The sequence below is a fragment of the Gorilla gorilla genome, chromosome 14, assembly GCF_029281585.2.
Source record: "Gorilla gorilla gorilla isolate KB3781 chromosome 14, NHGRI_mGorGor1-v2.1_pri, whole genome shotgun sequence".
Classification (NCBI taxonomy): domain Eukaryota; kingdom Metazoa; phylum Chordata; class Mammalia; order Primates; family Hominidae; genus Gorilla; species Gorilla gorilla.
In genome coordinates, this window is record NC_073238.2 from 123,881,260 (window position 1) to 123,906,548 (window position 25,289).

Below are 25,289 nucleotides of genomic sequence, written 5' to 3' on the forward strand. Positions count from 1 at the left end.
AGTGTGTGGCTAATTTACCCTTCAGGGTTCTTAAATTAACTAGTTCATTTTTTGTTCAATTTTCATAGGAGAAAATTATTGCACAAATTTTGCAGAAAGGTTCAAAATGTTCTCCTTGGCTGTTTGGAACAGTGACATCGAGGAGATTAAACTGCTCAGTAATTCACTGCTTTAGTTATTTCTGGTTGAAATATAATGTGCTATAATGTACAGTGAGTTGTGTATAGGAAGCAAGGTTGTTTCTTGCGTAATTCTACCGCGTTACTATTCCATAGCCTTATATGTAGGATTTCACAAATTCTATGTTGCCCAAACCAGTTCATTTTCTATAGATTCTTGGATATGCAGTTTGAAGTATACAAAACCATGCAGATTCTAAGAGTGGTGGACACACATATAAGAAAGATATGATTGTGCAGATGATGGATGTGACTGCAGTCTGAGAAGAAATATTTGCAGCAAGGAATTGTAGTGCTTACTGTGCCAGGCATTGTCTGAGTCATCTAATTCTCACAACACTATAAGGCATCTGCTCCACTTATCTCCATTTTACAGGTGGAAAAACTGGGGCACAGGGAGATTAATCTGCTTGCTCAAAGCTACTGTGCTCATGCGGGACAGAGAATGACTTGAGTGCAGTAACTCTGTCTCTAGAGTCTCTTCCCCTAGCTACCTATGCAATGCTGCTCAGACAGCAAGAGAAAAAGAGACAGAAAAAAAAAAAAGTCTTTTAAAATTAATATTTGTTCACTGAGGGGCAACGAGTAATAGTCATAAGAGTTTAGTTGAAGAGAATTTTCCCATAAACTCAAGAATGCCAAACGAACTTTATACTGATGATGGGTATGTATAATTCTGGGATACAGTGTCTAGGCTACTTGGCCCTTAAAATTAATATTGACTAAATGTTTAATTGTCTATTCCATTCTAAACATAAAGACCCCATTAATTCACAACATTTTTTTCCATCTCATGTGATGATGTGGCTAATATTATTATGCTAATTATTTCTAGTTGCTTGGTTTCAAAAACTATGAGACCCAATTCAAATGGTGAATGAGAGTCCTTGGCTCCTTTAGGCCACTAGGGTGCTCCATTGCTCTGAATGGCATCTCAGCGTCTGGTTGAGTTTATCCAGAATAAAGTGAAATCACATGAGCATGTTATTGTCTACTCACTGAAAAAGATCAGGAAGACAGGGTCTTGACAAAAATGCAGTACATCTCAGAAATCTGGAGAAGAAACTGGAAGACAGCCAGGCCGAATTAACGAAAATCAGACTCAAAATATTTTTTAAAAATTCAGTTTTATTACATTCTGATACAGTGCATCCTTAGCTTATAAGTTATAAACAGGTACTAAAAATGATGTCAACAAAAAAGCTGTAATGTACAGTATTTCTTTGCATATAGTAGGTGGCTATTATATAGTTGTTTGAGGTAAAATTTACCTATAAAAGAGCAGTTTGACATATAAATCTATTTGATAGAACTAGCTCTTGTGGCATTTTTACTTAATAAGGATCACATAAGCTAAATGGAAGTCACTATTAATTTCAAATATTTTATTTGATTACATAAATATTCTGAATAAGAACATTTTGAGTTTGGAGTGAGAGTATTTTATAAACAATTTTTTTACAATATACTTTTATTCCATAGGGCCATTTGTTTACAAAATAATTGTTTTTCAAGTTTTCCTTATGGAAAATTTCAAACATAGACAAAAGTATAAAGAATAGATTAATGAACTTTCTCTGTGGCCCATCCTATTTCATCTCTACTCCTGCCCATTTCCCTCCTCTGGCACTGGATCATTTTTAAGTGCATCCCAATGTCAAATCAGCCAGGCATGGTGGTTCATGCCTATAATCCAAGCCCTTTGGGAGGTTGAGGTGGAAGGATCGCTTGAGCCCAGGTGTTCAGGACTAGCCCTGGCAAAGTAGCTAACCAGGCCTTGTCTCTACAAAAAAAACAATAATGATAATAAAATAGCCAGGCATGGTGGCATGCACCTGCGGTCCCAGCTATTTGAGAGGCTGAGGTGGGCAGATCGCTTGAGCCTGGGAGGTGGAGGCTACAGTGGCCATGGTTGCTCCACTACACTCCAGGTTAGACCACAGAGCAATACACTGCCCAGAAAGAAAGAAAGAAGAGAGAAAGAAAGAAAGAGAGAAAGAGAAAAAGAGAAAGAAAAAAAGAAAGAGAAAAAAGAAAACCAATGTCAAACCATTTAAATAATATATATTTAAATATTTATAAATATTTTATCATAGATGTTCTTTAGGAAGAAAAAAACATTTATTCTTAAGGCACTTTAATAAGTACTCAAACCAATCAATCCATTTCAGTCTTCACGAGCATGAAGCTGCTATTCATGACAAAAGCCTGATTCTTGAAGCCAGGGCGTCATTTTTCACGACATAAACAAAATAATTCTTGGGCTAGCATTCCACCAAGCAATGTGACTCTGCAAATTTCTCCAAGGGAACACTTGCAGACAGCCCCCTCTACTACAGAAAAAAAAAAAGATTCTAAATATTATATCAGGTAGAACTAACTATGAAAGATCAAAATTCAAAGACACGCAATTGCATCCTAAGTCAATAGCATATGGGTTTCAGATGTTTCTATGCCAAATCAAGTGCAGTTACCCATTCATTGTTTAGCGACAAGATGCAGGATGCTTTACAATGACTCAAATGCCCCTGAATTACTCATGGAAACCTGGGATGTGCTCCAGGACGGTGTGTGCAAATTGCTCTTCTCTGCTCCTGATGTTTGAAACAGAAGTTCCAACATTATCGTCATTTAATCTCTGACACATTGAAACGAGACTGAAGTATGAGACATTAGTCTGCCTTATGCAAATCTTGACATCCCATAATGGGATGCAGAGCTTAGCATCCCCCAGGCTTCTTGCCTATGTGCAGGTCTTGTAGTGTTTTATCCTGTCTGAAGCAGTTAAATCTTTTTCACTCCCCTTGATGATTTCTCCCCATGGTGATTTATTTGTGTGTGGGGAGGTGGGGGTGGGAGTGCTCATGAAAATTAGAAAAAGTGTGGAAGATAATTTACTGATGTGCTCTTCTGCTGATGATCTGTGACTGTCTGAATTCTTGTCTCATACAAAGTGGGGTGCTCCTCTGCATTCCAGAACCATTTTAAATCAATGCAAAATTTTCCTCATTTTCCAAACAAGTAAGTCCTTTGGGGAAACTAGATTAACACCCCCAGAGAAGGGGGGTCTCCATTTATCACTAAGTGGACATTAAGCAAGCAGGAGCTGTGTGAAGTTTCTTCCTTTGCCATGTTAATAGACCTGGGCTTGACAAGAAGAGAATATGTCTCTTTGGAAGAAAAGGATTTTTTTTCTAATTTCTTTGCCTGTCTGTAGTAGCCAAGAGTGCCTGTGCCTGAGACTTGCAGCTATATATTTCATTGTTTTTAATCCCCTAAATGTCTAGTAGAAATAATACTGTGTTCATCTACACTTCGAAATGAACTTTCAATGTTAATAAATGTATCAGTAACCAAATTTATCTATGTTAAGAGCACAAAGCTCTTTGTTCCCTATATTAATTAGAAATATATATTTTTAATGCCTAAGGATTTGTTGTGAATGTTTGTGACATTTTTCTCACAACTTGTAGTGCTTTCTCTATATAAATGCCCAATAATTCATACAGGGAAATTGTGGAAGCAGGAGGCCTATAAACCAGACTTGCATTAACTTGTGGAGCTAATTCTCTTACAGTCATCCAATAAGCATGTACTTAATGTAAGCACAGGGATTGCTACTGGAAATCCAAAACACTGATAAACAAATCTGGCATTGCCTCTGCCCTCTCACAGACCATGTAAGAGACAGAAGGTGCATCCATTTTCAGTGAAAGAAATTCCAAAGAGGAGAGAATTTCTAACCTGAGGGCCATAAACCACTCGTGGATTCGTAGTTGAGCTCCAAGTGGCCCATGAGCCCCCATGGTATACATGCCACTTGTTTGGGCAGAGGCTTCATAAGCCTTATCGGATCCTCCCAAAATGTCAGTGACGTGGGAAAAGTGAGGAGCCACTGCAGGAGATGTGCACACACGGCATTTTCTGCAGCCAGAAGAAGAAGGAGGTAAATGCCTGAGAGAATCTGAGGGCCTTGCAACCAGAGCTGGCAGAAGGGCAAGAGGAATGTTAGAGGCGGATGATGGGTGGATGGAGCTCTCTAGGTGCAGAAGTCAGGGTAATAGACACTGCAGGCCGATGGATGAATATAGGGTGAGACATGAAACTTCAGGGTGTGTGGTTCCTTTAGAATATAGCCATGCATTTTGAGGAAGAAGGAGGAGAAAATGACTTTCCTTGCATGGAATCAGAGCCTGATAGGCTTTGTACCTGGAAGCTCCTTGTTAGCTTGATGACAAGGCTCTGAATTATCTCCATTGTTTCTCTTCTGTCACATAGGAATTCAGCATTAACTGTTAGGATCTTTCCTACAAAGTGCAAAGAGCCAGAGGAAGAAAATGAACAAAAACCATAGCAGCGCTTCTAGGTACATACGTATAATGGGAAATACTCAGATATACACTGTGACGTGTTAATGGCATCCTGGTCATAATATAAACAGCTATTTGTAAGTGGCTCTCTCCTGTTGACCAAGCACATTGACGTCTCCTTTCTCCCCCTGGACCCTTGCGTCTCAGTGAGGCGGGTGAAGCAGGTGTTACCATCCCTATTTATTAATGAGCAATCTGAGACTTTGAGGGATTCAGTGATTTTCCCATAATCACAAAAACTAATCAGTCTCAAAGTCAGGAATCAAACACATCTCCTTTCTCCAAACCCTGGATTCTTTCTATTATGTCCTTCATAGTCTCTGAAAACAATAAAATTAAAATAATGATACAAGGTCTCTGTTTGAGAAGGGAATTCCCCTCTGAAGTTAAACACAAACTCATTGCCAGGAAAACATGTGGGAGGCGGACAGATAAAACTGTTTTGCCCGTTGTCAATGTCCCACCAGACATCACTCTTGAAACAGAGCATGTTCTTCGTGTGCTCCCTGCCTTCTCCTCCTCTTTTTCTCCCCTTTCCTGGAAAATCCTTTCTACCCACCTGCCATAAAATACCTTCTGCAGTACCAGGGATGCACAGCACACGTGATAGACTAGGATTTTTCCTCACATCCAAAACTGGTGTCTGCTCACTTTCCATTTCTCTTTTTCTTGGCCTCTTTAGAGTTTTACTTGGGACTAAGTTCCTAATTACTGAAAAGAAATTCACACTGAAATTGTACTCACTTGCAGAGTAGCCCAGCTTATTTTTTGTAGGACACATATGACTTGCTTGGGATGTGGACTTCAACCTCATAAGTGGGATGTCAGATGCCTGCCCCAGACCCACCAGAAATTAAATGGGTGGTGGGCCCTCACCTAGCACCAGGAACCATGCTAAGAACTATACAGACAGATGATCAGCAGTGATTCTCAATAGCGACCATGATTGGAACAGGGGAAAGACAGACAATCAAAAAGTCTTCATTGTTTGTCTCTACAGCAACTTTCTTTAAACAGGCAAAAATCCATTCCTTTCTCAATTATGTGAACGTAGAAACCGACATCGGTAACAGCAAAGTGAGAAACATGACTGAATAAAGCCAGGGCTATACTCACAGCCCCTCAATAAATATTTGTTGGGAAAATATAAAGCTCATTGCTCTCGTGACTATGCTGTTCCCGCTAGGTCATGCCACTTCATTATTCTTTGAAACCGAGGAGCAAAACCAAGCAGAAGGTTATGACTATTAAATATTTACATCAATCTGATCAAAAAGGTACCCTATGAATTGCATGAACTGTCCTGAGAAATTACCTTATTAGCTGTAAATCTGCAGCAGCTAGCATGTCAGTCAGACCAGAGATACGTATCTAGCGTAAAGAGGTCATCATTTTTTAGATTAGCCAAATGCAGCAAAGAAGCCTTTACAACCGGGATGCTCTATAATGCACCGTCAGTGGGGAAAGGATCTATTGCACCTGAAATTCTGAAAATAAGGCAGACTTCTCAGAAGTGGATTATCTTTCATAACCAGTAAATATTTTTCATACTATCAACCCACTAAAGCAAGCAGCTATTGTATATTGTGTGTCTACACTGGATTGCAAATTAAACTCCCACTGGGGGCTCTAAAGAGAAATCCAGCCCTTTATCCTCTAAGCCACTCAGCAGCTCTCCTTAAGCAAGTTAATAAAGACCTTCCTGACTATCTGCATCTCATTATTGCCACATAATACAATATCCTGGGGTTTTCTTCCTTTTGTGAAGAAATGCTTAGAAGCAACATGGTGCATGGAATATTGTCCTAAAGAGAGACTGGGCAGGTGCCATGCTCTCTCTCTCCTGAAGAGTATTGGAAGAGAAAAACCTATTTCCCAATTACCTACCAGTGTTTAGGCTCCTTATGCCTGACTTCAGTCATTTTTATGATTAATCCCCAGATTAGCCTAGAAAATTTCACACCATCGAGAGTGAGCTATATTCAATATCACTTCACCCAGTGCTTTATTCCATGAATCAACACAGTCGTCCACCATGTACTCTGTGCAGAGCTTCTCAGGCCTTTACCGACTCCATCCTGGTTTCTCCTCGAAATCTTCAGTTTTCATACTTAGACCCTGTACATGGGCAATTAGTGGCCATTTGCAAATTTAATAACACATGTTAATTATGACAATAAACAATATGATTCATTTCTCTCCTCCACACAAATGACTAAGTTCTAAACTATGCAGAGCCCAAACAAGGTCAGACATGAACTAGATCCGAGACTTGCACTGATTTACAGGAGAACACTGACTGGGAGAGACGCCTGAGAATTTGTGCATTACCCGAAGTCCTAAAAGCCCAAAAAGAGCTTCTTCATACTGAAAACTCTGGCTCAATATCAAACATAACCCTTCAAAAGAAATCTCCATTTTTAAGCAAGGAAGAAGTGATATATGCACAATTGGTACATGAGGGTGTGTCCCTGAAAAATATGTATGTTTTGGATTTTGGCTTTATTATTTTCCTTTTATGTGAAAAGCTGGATAAACTGGGAAGAAGTAAGTGAAAATGAGAAGACTTAGGCAAAGCAATGAGTGAAAACTTTCACCATACGGGCCTTTCCATGTCACTAAAAAGCAAACCAAAGCTCGCAGCTATGAAGTTACTTGCTGAGGCCACATCCGTTTGGTGACGTTACATTCCCTTAACTTCAGCTCTCAGGCGAGATGACGTGCTGGAGGGGGTCAGACTGGCTTTAACAGCAGGATGGAGGGGACATACAGGAGTGCAAACAACCAACTTAAAGTAGGTGGTCTCCATCGTACTTCTGCCAGTTCACAGATCCTTTCTTAAGTAAATAACCAGTGCCCAGCAGCAGATCCTATAAGGCAAAATAGCATACATTTTTAAAATTTTTTATGAGAATTTGATTGACTCTGTCTCTTGGCATTTAACTACCTTTGTATATATTACCAGTAATAAAGTCCCCTTAGTAACAAAGTCCCCTTAGATTTTTAATCGCTAAATTGCCTTTCGAGTAACTATTATTTCAGTCTTTAAGGAAAGAGAAGCTACGGGACCGTGATTTTGGAGATAGGAGCACACTCTTGGTGTTGTTCTAGTTCCTTCTAATCACACCCTATTTGTACCACATAAACATTAGCACAACTAGAGATTTGGTTGAATCACTTACATGTCATTCCAGACAGTAAAACTCTAATCGTGAACATTAATTTCACTGATGTAGTTGCAGCTTAGTAGGGGGTCGCCACCATTCGCTTACCCAGGCTTGAAATTATCTCTAATTTAGAGGTTAGGGACAGTGACACAGGGAAGAGGCTCTGTGCTTTATATCTGGAGATGTGGGATCATAAAAATGTCTTTTTAATCTGATGATCATTAAAACACCCAGTGATGTGGCACAGCTGCTAATCGGAATGCATTTCCATTTCTGCGGGGATTGAGCATGTCTTCGGAACCCTCTGCAATAGCTTTAGAAACAAACGTTCCTTTTATCAGGTGAGAAAACTACCCTGTGGTATGCCTCAAGATATGTGGTTCTTCCTAGGCTACAAAATATCAGAGGTTAACTTCAGGCAAAATGATAAAACTAGCAGTAGTATTTCCTATTACTATCTGCAGTTTGCTTCAAAATTTCAAAAAGGTTTGGGAAAATCACTAAATACGAAGGGCACACTTCATTCATTTATTCCAAGGAATCTATTTGGTGCCAGACATTGCATGGAATTGTATGGATTTTTAAAATGAAATGTGGGCTCTCTCTTAAGCAGACCATGGCAGGGAAACTTGAAAACTCCGACGCATCCAAGGGACGAGAATCACATTTTACATAGAGATACTACTCGGGATTCACAAAACACGACTTATCCATGACGCTTGTTCAACACTGCATTTTTACTCGTGGTATTCTGTTCTCTTTCATTTTAAAATGCGTGTCATGACCCACTAAATTGATTTCTCAGCTCACAAATATGTCCTCTGAAACACTGTTCAGAGGATTTATACGGGCAAATAGGAAACAAAATCTACAAAGAGAAAGCATCAGAACAAGAGGAGGTTGTCCTCTCGTGTGCTAGAAGCCACTGTGTGCCTTATCCTGCACATTAAAAGGATTTTTCAAAGGGCGTGATCAAATTATGTTTTGGAGTAACTGTGTCAGAATAGCTATAGATATATAGATACAGATATAGAAAGGATAGATTTTTTTTCTTGCTATTTCTATGTTCATTTACATGTGAACCTACATACTTTAGAAATGATTAATCTGGCTGGGCGAGGTGGCTCATCTCAACACTTTGGGAAGCCAAGACCGTCCGATCACCTGAGTTCAGGAGTTTGTGATCAGCCTGGCCAACATGGTCAAACCCCATCTCTACTAAAAACACAAAAAGTAGCCGGGCATGGTGGTGCGGGCCTGTAGTCCCAGCTACTTGGGAGGCTAAGGCAGGAGAATCACTTGAACCCTGGAGGTGGAGGTTGCAGTGAGCCGAGACTGCAGCACTGCACTCCAGCCTGGGCGACAGGGCGAGACTCTGTCTCAAAAAAAAAGTGATTAATCTGGGCTGATTAATTACTTAAGAAATTAAGAGCTAGGCTAGGAGAAGGGAAACCCCACCACCGACCTGCCTGGCCACCTCATGGTGTCTTCCTGTGGTCCCTGGTGAAGTGTGAATGCACTGGAAGCTTAGGCTCAGCCTTTCTCTACTGCGTCCCAGTCATTTGTCCTTCCTGAGTGACTGGCACCTGCCCTGTGGCCCATCAGGGGAAATTGGGTCACGTGAGCACGTAAAGAATTAGTCACTCCAGCCAATCTACCACCAGAAAGAGATGCAACCGCTACGGCTATCAAAGACACAGTCCGTGTAGCTCTTCCAGAATTTCGAGAAGAATTTGAATCTCCATAGATATTTTAAATTTATTTTTCAAGGCCTCCGAGCTCCTGGCTGGGAGTCAGCGAGTGTGGGCAGGTGGGCTGTGCTTCAGCTGGTGTCCACAGGTGCTGCCACACTCTTATTAAAATATGGAAATGTCTTGATGCCAGCTGGTGCAGGCCTGCTCCCCTGAGCTCTCAAGGTCCCCACGTCCATCCCACCGCCTTGGGTGGCCTGGCCCGGGCCTGCTACGTTTCTCCTTGGTGAAATGTTGACACAGCAAAATGCTCAAGGTCGATGACTCATGCTCGTTCCAATTGGCCCTGGTCTGTGTCTTTTTTTGTTATTAAGTACTTTAGATGGGTAAATTGGTAATGAGTTCTGAGCAAGGGATTTGAAAAGACCTCACATCCACCACTGCTGTAATTTTTCTTTTTCTTTCTTTCTGTTTTCTTTAATTTTTGCTGTTTCTTTTTTAGCAGATGACAGGCACCACTAGCTTACCATCCAGGCTGTAGGTGTCACCAACACGAAACACTCCCAACAGAAGAGCAGGGACGTTATCTTCTCACCTTTGCCTTCTGGGGAAAGTGAGGAGGAACCATTTCCCTCCAGGAAAACATATGTTGCTGACACCGACTGCGTACTTGGCCACACATCGTGGCTCAGGACTCCTGGATTTACGTTACCACCTGGCATTGAGGAAATGTAAAAATAACAGCAATATAAATAACCTCATGACCTATAAAAGTATGCATGAGGAATGGGGCTCTGGGCCAAGCAGACTTGTTGTTTAGGTATTGCATACTCGGCTAATTATGAAAAAAAAAAAAAAAAAGCTACCCAAGTACAAGAAAAGGAAAGGGATTGAAGTGATTTTTTCCCCTTTATGGCAGGGACAGAATAAATGGGCAAAAAAGGATTCAGTTAGTTAAATTTAAAAGGAAATTGGCACAACTTAATTTTCTGTGCATTTTTGGGTACTGGAAACCTTATTTATACTGACAGTCATTTTTTAGCTTTACTATCAATGCATTCTTCCCTTGCTCAGCACATATGTTGTTGAAGACATCGCTCTGTTTCCTACTTCAGTTGGTGTTTTCTAGCACAAACCATCTCCTTCGACTTGGCAGGGGGGTGGGTGACAAGAGTTAGGAGTGAAGGAGGAGCAGACATTTCCATTCCTCCCCACTTAACCTGGAGGATAAGTATTTGCGGCACTCGCTACCAGAGAAGAATGCTTAAAACATAAGTTCAAGAGGAATTTCGATCTACTCCAGGGTGGTGATTTCATAAGGGGTTATTAACAAATAGGAAGGAATGTCGGGAGCCCAGCCCGAGACATTTAAGGTCAGTAGAGGGCCGGGCAAATCCAGTTTCTCAGCACACACAACCTTTCCAAGGTCTGCAGTGATGTATTTTTCTGTTTCTTAAGTAATCAATGTTTATAGAAATATGACCTGTCCACATAGTGTGGGTAACAGCTGTGTCACAAGAGTAACTGCCTGGGAACCCAGTTCTCTTCCCAGATCTCCATCACCACTAGACTCAGACGCCCTCTCTTGATATATTTCTGCAAGCGTTCACAAAGGGATGGTAAAATCTGTTCCAAGTTTTCAAAAGGCAATTAGAATTGTGCTGTTCAAAACATACATAATTGCAGTGTGTCACCTCCATGAGTTTAACACATTTCCCCTTTAGCAGTCTCCACTCTCCTCACATCCACCCATCTCCACTGAACTCTCTCTTCTTGAGTTTCAGATTAGCCTCTGTGGTTCTTTACATCTGAAACTCGTCTTTCTGAGAGGCAATAACACAAATATTTGGATTATGCTATCATGGAAAGGAAAGAAAATTCTATCATGTAAAAGAAAAATATATTATGTAAAAGAAAACAGATCACTTCCTAGAAGCTTATAAAGTAGGATGCAGGTCGACTTGAGAGGGGTGTCAAAGCCCTGTTTGCATTTCTTCCTCATGTGCAGTAATACAGGGTTTCAGAGAAATCTATATTTTAGAGATTTAAAAGGAGTTGCCCTGTGTAACACAAACTAGATTTGGTTTAACACAAGCTAGACGCCAATTTCAGGTCGAAGTGCTTGTATCCAAATTTAATTATGCACCATCTATGTGTATCTGCGAGCGCTGTCGAGCTGCGACTTCTAAATTTTACAAACGAGAACTTGAGAAGTGGTGGGAGCCTGCCAGGCACCTCTCTCTGCATTTGTACTTTTCCTTAATGCCAAGTAGGAAAAAACAAGCACATTCCCTTCATGCAATAGCCTTTCTGAAGAGGAATTTTCCTATAGAGTTTCAGAATGAGTTATAGCCAGTATGAGTAATGAGTTTAAAATGTATTTTCACATTTTTTATGCCTTACATAGCACTCTCAGTATTAAGTCAGCCAAACAGCTATAGTTTGTTTTTCTCCTGCGTTACTGAAACCCAGATCCCATCTCATAGGATTCTAAAATACACTCTAATCTGATCTCTAGCGCAGGTACCTAAGAGAAAAGTGGTGTTTTCAGCATCTTGTTGGGGAAACATTCCATGGCTCCTTTCTCTCCCCTGCTTCCTGACCTTTCCCCAGCACTGACGCTGTCAGCCGCCCTGCGTGCCACACAGTCCTGCCCTCTGCCAAGGCTCCTGGCCTGCAGCCCCTCCTGCAAGCCCACATCTGCCCTCCTGCACGGCAGTCACCTGGGCGTCCCCTCCTGCTACCTCCTCATACTCGAGAGTGTCTCTTCCTTGAAAATGTCTCCTTCCTGAGAGATTTTTAAGTCTCTCCTAGCTGTTTCCTTTTCAGTCCTAATAAATGCTCTTCTTCAAAAAATTGCCACTCAATTTAATCCTCAGGCCTGCGGCTGTCACTTCAAAGTCAACAAGTACAACCCCAGATGCACCCTGCTCTTCAGGTGGGAGCTGCTGCTCTGAACCATGCCCCAGCTGTGGTCCCCATCAGGTCCCAATTCTCCCGCTCAGAGGGATTGAACTCAGCTTCCTCCTGCCTTCCCACTCCTCCTTCTGCTTCCCCAGCCTCTCCCCTGACTCTCTTTCTATTTCTAATCTCTCCTCAAGGTCCATTCAGCTGTATACTTTCTTTGCTAGATTAGTATTTACAAAAAAAAAAAAAAACAACAACAACCATCTTCTTCACAGCATGCCCTTGCTCAAAATACTTGCTGGAACCCAGTCCTGTGATGCTCATAGACTCCAAAGCTCTCTGCTCCCACTTCCCGGTGCGGAGGTGTGGGCAGAGCCAGCCTCCCCTCCCTCACGAGTGCAGTCAGCTCTGCCTCTGCGGCATTCCCTTCCTTTTCCCTCCCCCTCTCCACATTCCGTCCTCAACTCGAAATCCACTGCTTCTTCCTCCTGCCTACACAACAAAGGCTCACCTGGCTGCTCCAGCCCACTCTGACCTCTCCTAAGAATTCCTAGAGCATTTTGCAGAGCTCCCATCCCAGCCCTCTGGCCCTTTGCAACCTTAACACATGCCTTGAAGGCACCTTGAAGACAGTCCCCCTTAGAGCTGAGTCACCACAGAGAAGCCTGGGGAAAAGCACCCCTTAGAATGCACCCTGGATGTCCCTGTCACATGGGTTGGCATTATAAGTGTCAAAGGCTTTAACAAGTGAATAAAACCGTTAAAATCAGCTCAGCTGAGCAGGATGCGAGTCCCACAGTGATGCGCCAGATTCTTCATTCTTCTATACGCCTCAGGATAGATGTAGTCCCTTTTCTTCTTGCACTTACCCGGTCGTCATAAATTCTTGTCATCTGCCGTGCTCCATAACCCCTCTAAAATGTGAGTACTCAATGGATTGTTTCTTTCGGACGAATATTTCTTTAAGTTCTAAAGTAAATCTTAGCACCAGGTTTGGACCTTGTAGGACGTGAATACCTGTTGAATCAATGGAGAGCTCCCTAGCTTGGGGGAGGAATATAGTTTGCTCATGGTCCACCCCTCTTCCTTTCTTCTTCATTCAGCTCTCGTGTTCCCCAGAGTGGCCACTGCACTCCAGGGCATCTCTTTGCCTTCCCAGGGCTGAACCACGTGCTGTCCGTTCTGCCAGGTTTCTTGTCACTCTTGGTTTGGAGCAAGGACTCATCTCAACCCCCATTATGCTCCCTGTCTTTCTCCAGCTCTCCCAGAATTATTCAAGGACATTTCTCTCTCCCCAGTAAGAAACGTCTCTCCACTCTTGCAGAGTTTTTGCATTCTTCCTTAAGAGAAGTTCCTCTTCTCACCTTCCATCCTACCTCCCCCTCCCTCCACAAAATCCTTCCTGTGTCTCCTCTCCCAGACACATCCCTGATGTTAACTTATTCATACCTCTCCTGTCATGGCAAACTTATAAAACAGTCTTGTTACTGTCTGAGGAGTTGGACTTTTCCCATAAAACATTTCCAAGGTGAGCCGGAGGTGACGTTGCCTTTGTAGTCTCATCCAGTGACCTCACACCTATTTCTCCTCCCCGCCTGTGAATTACTCAAAGGTAAAGATTTCATCATGTAGATTATGGCTAGAGGCTCTATGCCTGAGACCCATTTTGTTTTCTGTCCAGGGATTGAAGCATATGCAATTGGGGAAAGGTGAGCTTTTTAAAAATAATAATAATAAAGATGAAAAATGAACATTTAGAGAGTTAAGTGGACATTTATTCAAAATGAGAAAATAAATCAAAGTATACGTTTACAAAGTATTACAAATGTTAACTGTTTGTACATTGCTTGAGTCCCTCCCTCGGCCTTGGAAGAGGCCTGGGGAAGATAGGGGTGCATGGAAGCCCCTTCACTTAACTACGGGTCAACCCACTGTGCCCACTCCAGTCACCAGGATTCCAGAGTCACACTCAGCACAGCCAAAGCATGCCAACATTCATCAAATTGATTTTTATCTCCTGATATTACAGATTGTAAAGCAATGTAAAGTACAATTTTTAAAAACTATGTATGGACCTTGTGTCTTTGAATTCTCAAACCATGGGTCAGGAATCAGTTTCAAACAACCATAGGTCTTTTCTCTCATAAGTTAACAAGCTTAGGTAGAAAACAAACAGCTCCACTCCATTGCATAAAAGAAAATATTCACCTCATGCAATGAGATATTTTCCTTATCTTATAATTTTAAATAAGTAAAGATCAGCACTCAAAGGTGGATTAACACTGAAAGTGCTTCTGTAAGTTGTCAATCTTGTGTGAATGGGGAAAAATGATCATTGTGGTGCGTGGCTTTACTGTACTTATTTGCATAAAATTTTCATTTAGTTAATGTGCAAACTATTTTACAGGTATGGAAAGTGTAGCTCCTTTCAGAAAGAGAATTTCTATAGCAACATTATTAAAACTAATTTATTGTTCATTCATCTTTTTTCTTTTTCAACAAATATTAATTGAGTGCCATCTGTGTGCCGGGCTCTATTCTAGGCACTGAAAATACAACGCACATTGTATTTGCCCACATTCCAGAGGAAGGAGACACAAAACAAACAATTGGGCTGTTCTGTGCCATGCAGTGAGAAGGACTGTGTAGAAAACTAAAGCAAGGAGTGGGGACAGGAACTGACCTGGCGAGGAAGACAGGTGCTGTTTTTCAGAAGGTCATCCAGAAGGCCTGAACACAGTGCAGCTGCCATGCCCTGCTGGACGCTGGAGAAGGAGAGAGAGGCTGGGAGGCTGACAGGGCTGGGAAGGCAAGACTGAGGCCAAGGCCTAAGGCGTGTAAGGGGGGCTGGGGCCCAAGGCCAGCAGGAGTCAGGGCATGTAAGGTCCTGTCAGCCTCAGGAAGCCTTTGGATCTTAATGTGAATCAACTCAGAAAGCAGCAGAGAGGCTGGAGTCGGGAATGACATGATCCGACTTACGTTTTAAAGCGAGCTTTCTCAGCCTCAGTACAATGGACATTCTGAGCTGGATACTATAATTCTAGGTTGGGGGACCGTCCTGTGTATTATAGGATGTTTTGCAGCATTTCTGGCCTCTGCTCACCAGACGTCAGTAGCACACCCCATCGCCCGGTTGTGACAACTAAAAATGTCTCCAGACATTGCTGAATGTCCCCTGAGGGTCAGAAAGCACCTCCTATCAAGAGCCACGATTTAAAACAGAATCACATTGACTGGGAGTGATATTTCAGTTATATAAAAACTAGCACAAGACAACCGAATTTTTTGTATCAACATTTAGAGATTTGCTCTCGCTAGATTAAAATTCAACTTAAATATACCTACACTGCAAACTTGTAATTAATAATCATATCTTAATGCAAAGGCCAAGACTTTATTTTTTAGTCAGATCCTGATGTGATTCAATTCTCTTGTACCTGTAAAAATAGCACCAAGCCCGAGGTCACAGAGAAATCTTGTTAATAGGCCAAAAGAAAACACTGCAGGTGTCCAAACCAACCCGTGTTCCCATGGACCCAACCTCAGGATGCCACTGAACTACACAAACCCTTACTTCACTAGATACAGAGGCACAAAAATGTCTCAGACACACCTTTAAATATTATACAGGATGTACAGTATTCACTTCCTTAACTTGTTTAACTAAATTCACTGAGAGTTTCAAATATTTTCTTTTGATGTGACTTTTCTTCATTCTCAGAACTCTGCTGGCCACTGCTTGAAGGCATGAAAAGGCTTGATGACTTTGTTTGCACTGTATTATTTCTAAAATTCTCCTGAAAGCATGCATCATGTATATGCACTTTTAACAAAGACCTCTTCAGACTTAATGCCATTGTCCTCTTGATTTCTGATTGTTGTAATTCCCTCACTGCTGAAGTGCTGGGTAATGGGAATGCTTTTGACAAGGAATGTTGTGTGCTAAGCTACCACTTTACAGGAGAATCCAACCATCCAGAGTTTCTACATTCAATCCTCAGTGTGTTGAATCTAGAAATTAACAAGTCAGGGCACGGCTGCTTTCACGTGTTTGGATCTAACTGGGAGAAGGGTGTTTATGAGCGGAGGCTGATGCATAATTCAGTAGAATGCCGCGGCTACTACAAGCAGAGGAGAACCCCGAAGTGGGGATGTCGATACTGAAGCCGCAGCACTATTGCAGCTGCCAGAGTGCAGCTTTGCAACCTACAGTTTTCAGTTCATTACCACTGAGGCCTGGGTGGTAAACTCGTCACAGGAAAGAAGCTGCCATATCCTATCCTTTACATCAACAAATGAAACAGTGAAGGAAAACTTTACATAGAGGAGCCAAGAGTAAAAGAATGACTGTGGGGGGACTGCTGAGCCTTTTGGGCCTCGGTCTGAATCTGGCTGCCTTGCCATGAGTTGTGAAATGTTTACGCAGAGATTAACTTCCCCAAGCCTCAATGATCTCATCTCGAAAATAGGTGTAATAGTGACAACTCTTCAGAATTGTCATGAGAACAGAGCTAAACCAAGCACCACATCTAGCAGGGAATTGGCACCTAATATACACCTGGGTGATGGTAACTATTGTAAGAGCAATGTGAAGAAGTATCATGCTGACTGTTAGTTCTTATGCCTTACGTTAAGAAGGGCCTATTCCCTTATTCCCATCCAGAGCCAGCCTTAAGTAGATAAATGTTTTTAAGATTTAAAAAATTAAAATTTAATTATAAATTAAGATTTAAAAAACTAAAATTTAGCAGATAATTTAAGGATTTCAGCCTAACCTGTGTGACCATTTAAAAGCATGTCCTGGTGGCCGAGCACAGTGCCTCATGTCTGAAATCCCAGCACTATGGGAGGCCAAGGAAGGCAGATCACTTGAAGTTTGAGACCAACCTGACCAACATGATGAAACCCTCACTCTCCTAAAAAATACAAAAATTAGCCGGGCATGGTGGCATGCACCTGTAATCACAGCTACTCTGGAGGCTGAGGCAGGAGAATCTCCCAGGAGGCAGAGGTTGCAGGGAGCTGAGATCGTGCCACTGCACTCCAGCCTGGGTGACAGAGTGAGAGACTCTGCCTCAAAAAACAAAACAAAACAAAACCCAAAAAACATGTCTTGGCTACAGTTTAACCTGCCAATTGAAAAACAGAAATACGTTTAAACTTTAATTGCAAAAATGAGAATTTTGGCTGCAATTTAAATACATCAGTTGATGAGATAGAAATCAGTTGTGAGGGAGGCCAGCCTGAAGTACTCAGACTGAGAGTCAGCAAGTGCCTCAGAGGATTCGTTTATTGCCAGCAGGTGTAAGAGGACTGTGCTCATTCAAAGCCTTGGGGAAGCCCTCACTGCGCTGAGAATAAAACCTCTCAGTTCCTCTTTGGTGGTTTCCCAGGTCCTGACTGATTAGTACCTGGTTCCTTGAACATGGTGAGCTCTTTCCTGCTTTGGGGTATTTACACATGGTGTGGAGGTTGCCTTTCTAAAATCACGAGCTGAAATGCGACCTCATGGACCTCACCCACCTCGCCTGGCTGCCCACCAGTGTTTTCCACTTACTAGGTTTTCCACGCAGCTGTGAGTCCACCACGTTTAATTATCTGCTTGTGTATCTGCTTGTTTATTGCCAATCACCTTTTTGGGAGAGAAGCGCCCAGGTACCAGGCAGTGGTATTCATTATGTATCTCCCGCACTCAGTGAGTATCTGGCACATAGTAGGCACCCAATAAATAACTGAATTAAAGAGTGCAAAAATAAAATAGGTGAAAGCAACATGAAAGCAGGTGAGTACATCTTGAGCCAGTTTTAAAACAGAACCTGTTTTACTGGCATTCAGAAGCTTAACAGAAATTAAAAAAAAGCCAAACTAGAGTTGACCACATTGATAAGTATTCTTTCAGTTTCAGCCCGTTCAATAATTGCTCATTGTCAAGAGCTAAAACAGTTAAGATCACCTGACTTTCACTTTTGTTGCCATTCTTGTACATGCTAACTTGACTGAAGGTCTTTGTTTTTTATGTATAATGGAGTCAGGAGCCACAGTGGCTCGCTGGATCATTTAAATTTAAACTCTTCTGCCTAGTTTTCAAAATGCCGATAGTTTTGCCTTTATTCCATCTATCCAGCGTTTCCTGCTCATAAATCTTGACCTGCTTTCCTTTCTGGGCAGAACAGGCTGTGCTCTGTGCTGTAAAGGAGAGGTCCCTGCGGGTGATCTGACCAAGGTCCTGACTGGTGGGTAGGAAGACTTGGGGTTGATGCGGGAGAGGGCTTGAGTGCACCAAAGCAAGAAAACAGAAGTCAATATGGAGAATTTGGATAAACATGCATTGCTTGTAGTGTTATTTGAGGGTATGTCTCGAGAGGCAAGAGGAGATAATGTCAAGGTAGGAGTTAAGAGGGACCAAGTCAAGACCAGCCTTGAGAGAGAAGCTCTGGGGACATGGAACCTTCCCTTCCTTCCTTCCTTCCCTCCCTCCTTCCCTCCCCACTCCTTCCTTCCCTCCCTCCCTCCCACCTCCCTCCTTCCCTCCCTCCCTTTCTTTCCTTTTTCCCTTTCTTTCATTGTTTTCCTGTCTTCCTCCCTCCTTCCCTCCCTGTCTCCTTCCTACCTTCTTTCTGTAGATTGCAACCAACAGCAGTTTATCCAAAAGTTTTCAGCATGGAAATGACATAATCCAATTTGTCTTTTAATGAAAAATAAAGACTGAATAATAATCAGAACATACAGGTTAAAGTTCCATTCTATCTCTTTCCAACTGCATGACTCTGAGTAACCCTAATTCCTTCTTCAGCAAAATAAGGATAACATCTCTGCCTATGGAGGTACCGGTGATTGGGATTGGGGTGGTAATACACCGTTCTGCCATATTTAAAGTATAATAAAGCAAATGATGTGTGTTGTCCCATTCAAATAATTTATTAGTCTAAATCTTTAGAAAGGTCTAACTTTAAGACAGTCAGAATCAACTGTGTCCCAACAGAAAAGAACCAAAATCTCACGCATATCCTTGATGCTGAATCAAAAGTCTCCAATAGGTTGCAGCTTTTTTGAGGTTCCTTAGGAAGCAAGAGCCAATCCCAGGTGCACCTGTGAAGTCAGAGAAAGGTAACTTGGCAGAGGTGGTGATGGGGGGATGTCTGGCCCCTTGATGGCAGTTGTGCCTGATTTGCAAAGTCTGATTGTGTGCCTAAGGGTAATGCAGTGACCATGGGGAAACCTACCTCCATTGGACATTGCTCCAAATAGAAGCATTTGCTGTGTTTCACTTTATTAATATTTCATCACTTTAAAAAGTCTTCATCAGGCCCTTCAGCGGAATTTGGACAGTGGCTTCTGTGTTCGTACCTCTCAAAACACTTAACATAGGACAAGCATTACATATTTAAGTAATTATCTTAGTGTGCAGAATGCGGAAGTCGGGTATTGAAGTTCAGTATTCCAACATGGACACTAAAAATGTTTATAGTGATGTTGAAAATATCACTATAGTGTTTCTTATCACTCAAGTGTTTCTTATTTTTTCCAAAGCTGTAAGATTGCCTTAATTTATTTAAATGTAATCATTCAGAAAACTCCTGAAACATGAACTCATTGCTTTCTCATGACAGGCAATACTATAATGACAAGTTATTTGATCTATGACATAAAAAATTCTTTATAAATATGTTTGAATGCAACAAATTATTTTTACCACTTGACATTTTCCTTTTTGTTTGACATTGTTGTGGCAAAATTAGGTGAATATTATATAGGCTACAAATTTTATTAAAGATTATTATTATTTTAAATGTCATGAATGTTTGATTTGATGTTTTATTATTTTCTCCAAATGTTTTATTCAGTATATTCAGTACATGTTATCAGAAAATAATTATGTTTTCTAAAATTTATTTTAGGTTTTGAAACTAACATGAACATAAGTAGCCGAGATGACCCTAGTACGTCAGAAATTACTTCCGAGACTCAAGACAGAAATGCAAATAACCATGGAATTCAGTTATCTAATTCACTGTCTAGTGCTATAACTGCTGAAAATGGAAATTCCATCTCAAATGGTAAGCACTTTTTAAACTCAGAAGTAAATGTATAAAAGTTTTAGGCTGTATCAACTTTCTGGGAGGAATGGATTTAAAATATGAAAATGAAGTAGGGTTAAGAACTGGAAAATAGAATATAAACCATGAAACTCCCCTGCAAGTATTATTGTCAGCATATGATTGCTTCAGTTAAAGAATTGGAATTCTATTCACTCCTTGTTGACTTTTCCGAAATTTTATGGAGTGTTAATCTAAAAGAACTGGTCCAAAATTAGTCTTATACTGAGCAGAAGAAGGCAATAGATTCTTTACCAATATTTTTAATTAAAAAATTATTCTGGAAACTAAGAAATGTGAAGGAAAATAATATTAAAGAGATGATAAGTGCCAGACTGGCTTCAGGTATTTTAAGTGCATCAATGAGTGCCACATTTAGAAAGTGGCTTGATTGCAGGTACGAAAGCTGAGGATCATGCAAGTATTTTCTCTCACAAATAAAAGAAGACAAAGGCTTCTGGGAATAACTGATGGGAAGACTCAGACCAACTATTCCTGAAGGCCTCCCGCAGGGCTGGGAAAAGCATGTTTGTTTAGTCTAATTAGAGGGGTGGGAGAACCATTGCGATGCTGAAATGCTGGGAAGCAGCTGAAGACCTGGGAGTGGGGTGCAAGGTGAGCCGAAGCAAGGAAGCCCACACTTGCAGCTTGGCTCATGGGGACATAAGGGTACCCACATTGTTCAGAGAAGGCAGCTAAGAAGTCAAGTTGTGCTTCTGACTGCCTTCTCAAATTACAGGGCAAGAAACTGAGTCGTGGCTCCACCAAGGCCTTGGGGTGGGGCCTTCAAGTGTTCTTCCCAAGAGTCAGAGTGAACCAGAACCAAGAACAATGTTGAGTTGCCCAGATGTAACCAGGCCTACAGGTACCTGGGAGAAACACGTGTACATCTTCCCCAAAGGGCAGTAATAGCATCCTAGGCTTCAAAACATTCTTAGAAACCATTTTCAAATGCAAAGTCCAACACAGTTAGAAATAACCAGGCATAGGAGCACACAAAATAAGATAAAAAATTAAAAGCAGAGACAGCAGCCAATTGCAATATGTCCACAGGGATTCAAAAGGTTGGAATTCAAAGACACATGCCTTAAAATAAGTATGTTCACTCAGCCCCCCACGAAATAAAACAACGAGAATTTCAGCAGAAATGGGAAACTATAAGGAAATCGTCAAATGGAAATTCTGAAATTGGAAAATGCAGTAATAAAATTGAGTACAACAGAGGATAAAGTTAAATTTAATTAGATATAGTTGTTTAAAAACAAAACAAATAAAAAATAACCGGGGAAGTGGAAGATAACTCAGAAAATCCCCAGAATGAAACAGATTGAAGCAAAAGAGAAGAATGGAAACTCCAGACAATGGTTTAGAGACATAAAGGACAATGAGAAGGATGATTGAAGTCTTAGGGAAAGAAGAGGGAGCGCATGAGCAGAAGAAAGACTCGGTGAGAAATGTTAGAGCATCTCCCAATGCTGACGAAAGAGCACCAGGAAACAGATTTAAGTTGGCAGATTTTTATAACATTCAACATACATTCTTCACGGGATGCAGCAATCTGACTCCTCAGTATCTTCCCAAGAGAAATGACAGCAGTGTCCACACAAACACCTGTATGCAAATGCATATGGTGACATTATTCATAATCACATAAAACTAGAAATAAATTCAGTGTCTTTCAACTGGTGACTGGCTTGTATTAGTGATCCATCACTGTGCAAAATATTACTCCCAAAACTTGGAGGCTTGTGTAAGAAATGGTTATTATTTCATAGTTTCTGTGGGCCAGGAAGCTGTGTGTGGCTTAGCAGGGTGCCTTTGGTTTAAGGTCCCCCGTGAGACAGCAATCAAGCTGTCAGTCAAGATCACAGTCATCCTGAGACTTGAGTGAAGGCTGATCCATTTTCAAGGTCAATCACGTGGCTATTGGCAGGCCACAGAAGGTTCACATCCAAGTCAACTCACATGGGCCTCTCCACAGGGCAGCCTCCCAGCACAGCAGCTCTCCCCACATCCCTGAGCAAGCAATCCAAGAGAGAGCACCCCAGATGGAGGCTGCAGTCTTCACATAACCCAGTCTTGAAAATGACACCCCAGCACTCTGTCACATTTGATTGAGTCACTAAATCCAGGCCACACTCAATGGGTGGGGAGTCCGTGAGTGCCTGGAGGTGGGCTCACCAGCATCTCACAGGCTGAACTAGCACATGGATGAAGCCTGCAATAAATAAGAGTGATCAACTGTAACGAGCATCAAAAGGGATGGCTAAAGCATTGTGTTGAGGTTAAAAAAAAAAAAATCAAAAGACTAAGTGTGATCCTGCCTATATAACATTTGGGGAAAAGCAAAGCTGGAGACAGAAAACAGCTGAGTGGTTGCTGGAGGCTGGGCGTAATGGCAGGAGATGAAGTTCAGAAGGACATGTGGTGTTATAGACAACCGGGAGTGCTCATGTCTGCAGATGCACAGATGTGTATGTCTAAAAAAGGTGAATCTCACTGTCTCTAAATTACACCATAATCAATCCAACTTTTGTAAAAATGAAACAGAAACCTTTGCAAAGCCTGAGTAGGATACATAAAACTTTCCTAGGTGTATCATAGTAAAACACCTATAAAATAAAGACCGAGAATTAATTTTAAAAGCAGTTAGAGGTAAAAACATGTACTGTCTTCGAAAAGTAGCAACTGAAGTCCAAAGACAATGAAATAACATAGTTAACATGCTCAAATAAAATAACTGCCCCCCAAAAATTCTTGTAATAATGAAAGGGAGTTAAGGATATTTTTAGGAAAAAAAATAAAAATGAAAGGAATTAAACACTGACAGACTCAGAATGCTTAGAGATAAAGGAAAGAATAAAGAATAACTAAAAAGGCAGTAAAATTTGGAGGAGTAAAATAATATTTAATATTATATACTGATAAACCTACCTTGCCAGTTGTAACCTCAAAGGTAACCCCTGAAAGAATATTAGTGGGGTAGATAATATCCAAACTAGTAAAGAGAGAAAAATGAAATCATAAAAAGTCAACTCAAAAGATGCAAAAAGGGGATAAAATAGGAAAAATAGGGCAAGGAGAAAGTTCTGAGACAGTAGATATAAAAACACATGTGAAAATAAACCTTATTTAATTACAATAAACTTTAAAAGACTTATTTAATGTAAATTTATATGAAAAATGATTAGCAGAATATTTTAAAAACTAAGATTTCTGAAAACAGTAAAACATAAGGATTCTGAAAGAGTAAATGTAAAGGGATAGAAAAGAAAAAGATACAACGTGCAAATATTAAAAAGCAGCAAAAACAGTGCTCATATATTTGAACGTCAAAAATTACATCTCTAGGCCAGGCGCGGTGGCTCACGCCTGCAATCCCAGCACTTTGGGAGGCCGAGGCAGGCAGATCACCTGAGGTCAGGAGTTCGAGACCAGCCTGGCCAACATGGTGAAACCCCATCTCTACTAAAAATACAAAAATCATCTGGGCGTGGTGGTATACGCCTTTAATCCCAGCGACTCAGAAAGCTGAGGTAGGAGAATTGCTTGAACCCAGGAGGCGGAGTTTGCAGTGAGCCCTGATCGCGCCACTGCACTCCAGCCTGGGTGACAGAGCCAGACTTTGTCTAAAAAAATAAAATAAAATAAAATCTCTAAGTGATCAATGTATTCAAGAAGAAATCACAAAATAAATTAAAAACCAAAATATTTTAACTAATGACAATGCAAATATGACAACAGAACTTTTAGGACATGTCTAATGTCTTTTGTGTATGAGTGGAAGGGTCTCGGGTACAGTGTCGATATGGTCAATATGAGGCTGTATGGCATCGTGGCCATGGCTGGGCTTTTAGTGTCCACATCAACTGAATAGTATATATTGTCCTGATTAAGTCGTTTCATATGCTTCATTCCATCCCATCCTCCCACCTTGCCACCCTTCTGAGTCTCCAGTGTCTATTATTCCACACTCTATGCCCAAGTGTACACGTTATTTAGCTCCCACTTATAAGTGAGAACATGTAGCATTTTTCTTTCTGTGTCTTAGTTATTTCACCTAAGATAATGGCCTCCAGTTCCATCCATGTTACTGCAAAAGATCTCTTAAGAAATGGAAATGTATGGCTTCAAACCTTTGCATCACAAGAGAACAAATACGATGAGTGTTAAAAGTGTCTAGAAATTAGAAACAGAACAAAAACTAAATACTACGAAAATAAAAGGAAAGATATGATAGTGATAATAAGAACATAAGTTATTGAAATATAAAACAAATAAAATAATGTGAAGGGATAGAAAGGAAGGAAAGAGAAAGTTGTTTATCTTTTAAAAATTATCTTTGAAAACATTAATAAGATTGAAAATTTTCTTGCAAGGGGATAGAGAAATAGAGAAAATTGGCACAAATAACAGATTTTAGATTGAAAAGGGGACATCAATACAGATCTGGCTGAAATTAAAAATAGTAAGAGAATGTTACAAACAGTTTTACGCGAAGATAAATTTGCAAATTTACATAAACAAATACATTCTTAAAAAAAAATAGAACTAACGAAAATGGACAAAAGAAGTAGGAAAGCTAAATAACACCGTAAATGTTAAATTAATGGAATTTGTAATTGAATGCCTTCCTACAAGGAAAATTCCAGAGTCAGATGGTTTCTCCACTAAATGTTTCCAAAATTCTAAGGATTAAATAACTCCAATGTCACGTACACACTTTCAGAGAATAGGAAGGAAGGAGAAAGAAAATAATATTACTCCAGCCTGCATAATTAGCCACTTAATTTATGACAAAATTGGCATGTGAGGGCACTGGGGAAGAATAATTGATTGCTATCCATGTGGAGCGAACAGTGAACCTTGACTCTGCCTA

At 40.9% G+C, this 25,289-nt stretch overlaps 1 protein-coding gene and 1 long non-coding RNA gene across 2 annotated transcripts in view; one reads left to right on the forward strand and one right to left on the reverse strand.

The window, feature by feature from the left end:
• The window catches only part of MYO16 (myosin XVI), a 583,910-nt gene that overhangs the window by 520,266 nt on the left and 38,355 nt on the right, over positions 1-25,289 (forward strand). The window contains exon 33 of the mRNA XM_019039479.4: positions 20,213-20,371. Within this exon, the coding sequence (XP_018895024.4) occupies positions 20,213-20,371 (159 nt within the window). The remainder of the gene's footprint in view (positions 1-20,212; positions 20,372-25,289) is intronic.
• LOC129526097 (uncharacterized) lies at positions 19,217-22,627 on the reverse strand. The gene is made up of 3 exons (XR_010130625.1): positions 22,330-22,627; positions 21,947-22,021; positions 19,217-19,403 (listed from the first exon to the last, which is right to left on the reverse strand). It is a non-coding gene; the product is annotated as an uncharacterized lncRNA (long non-coding RNA).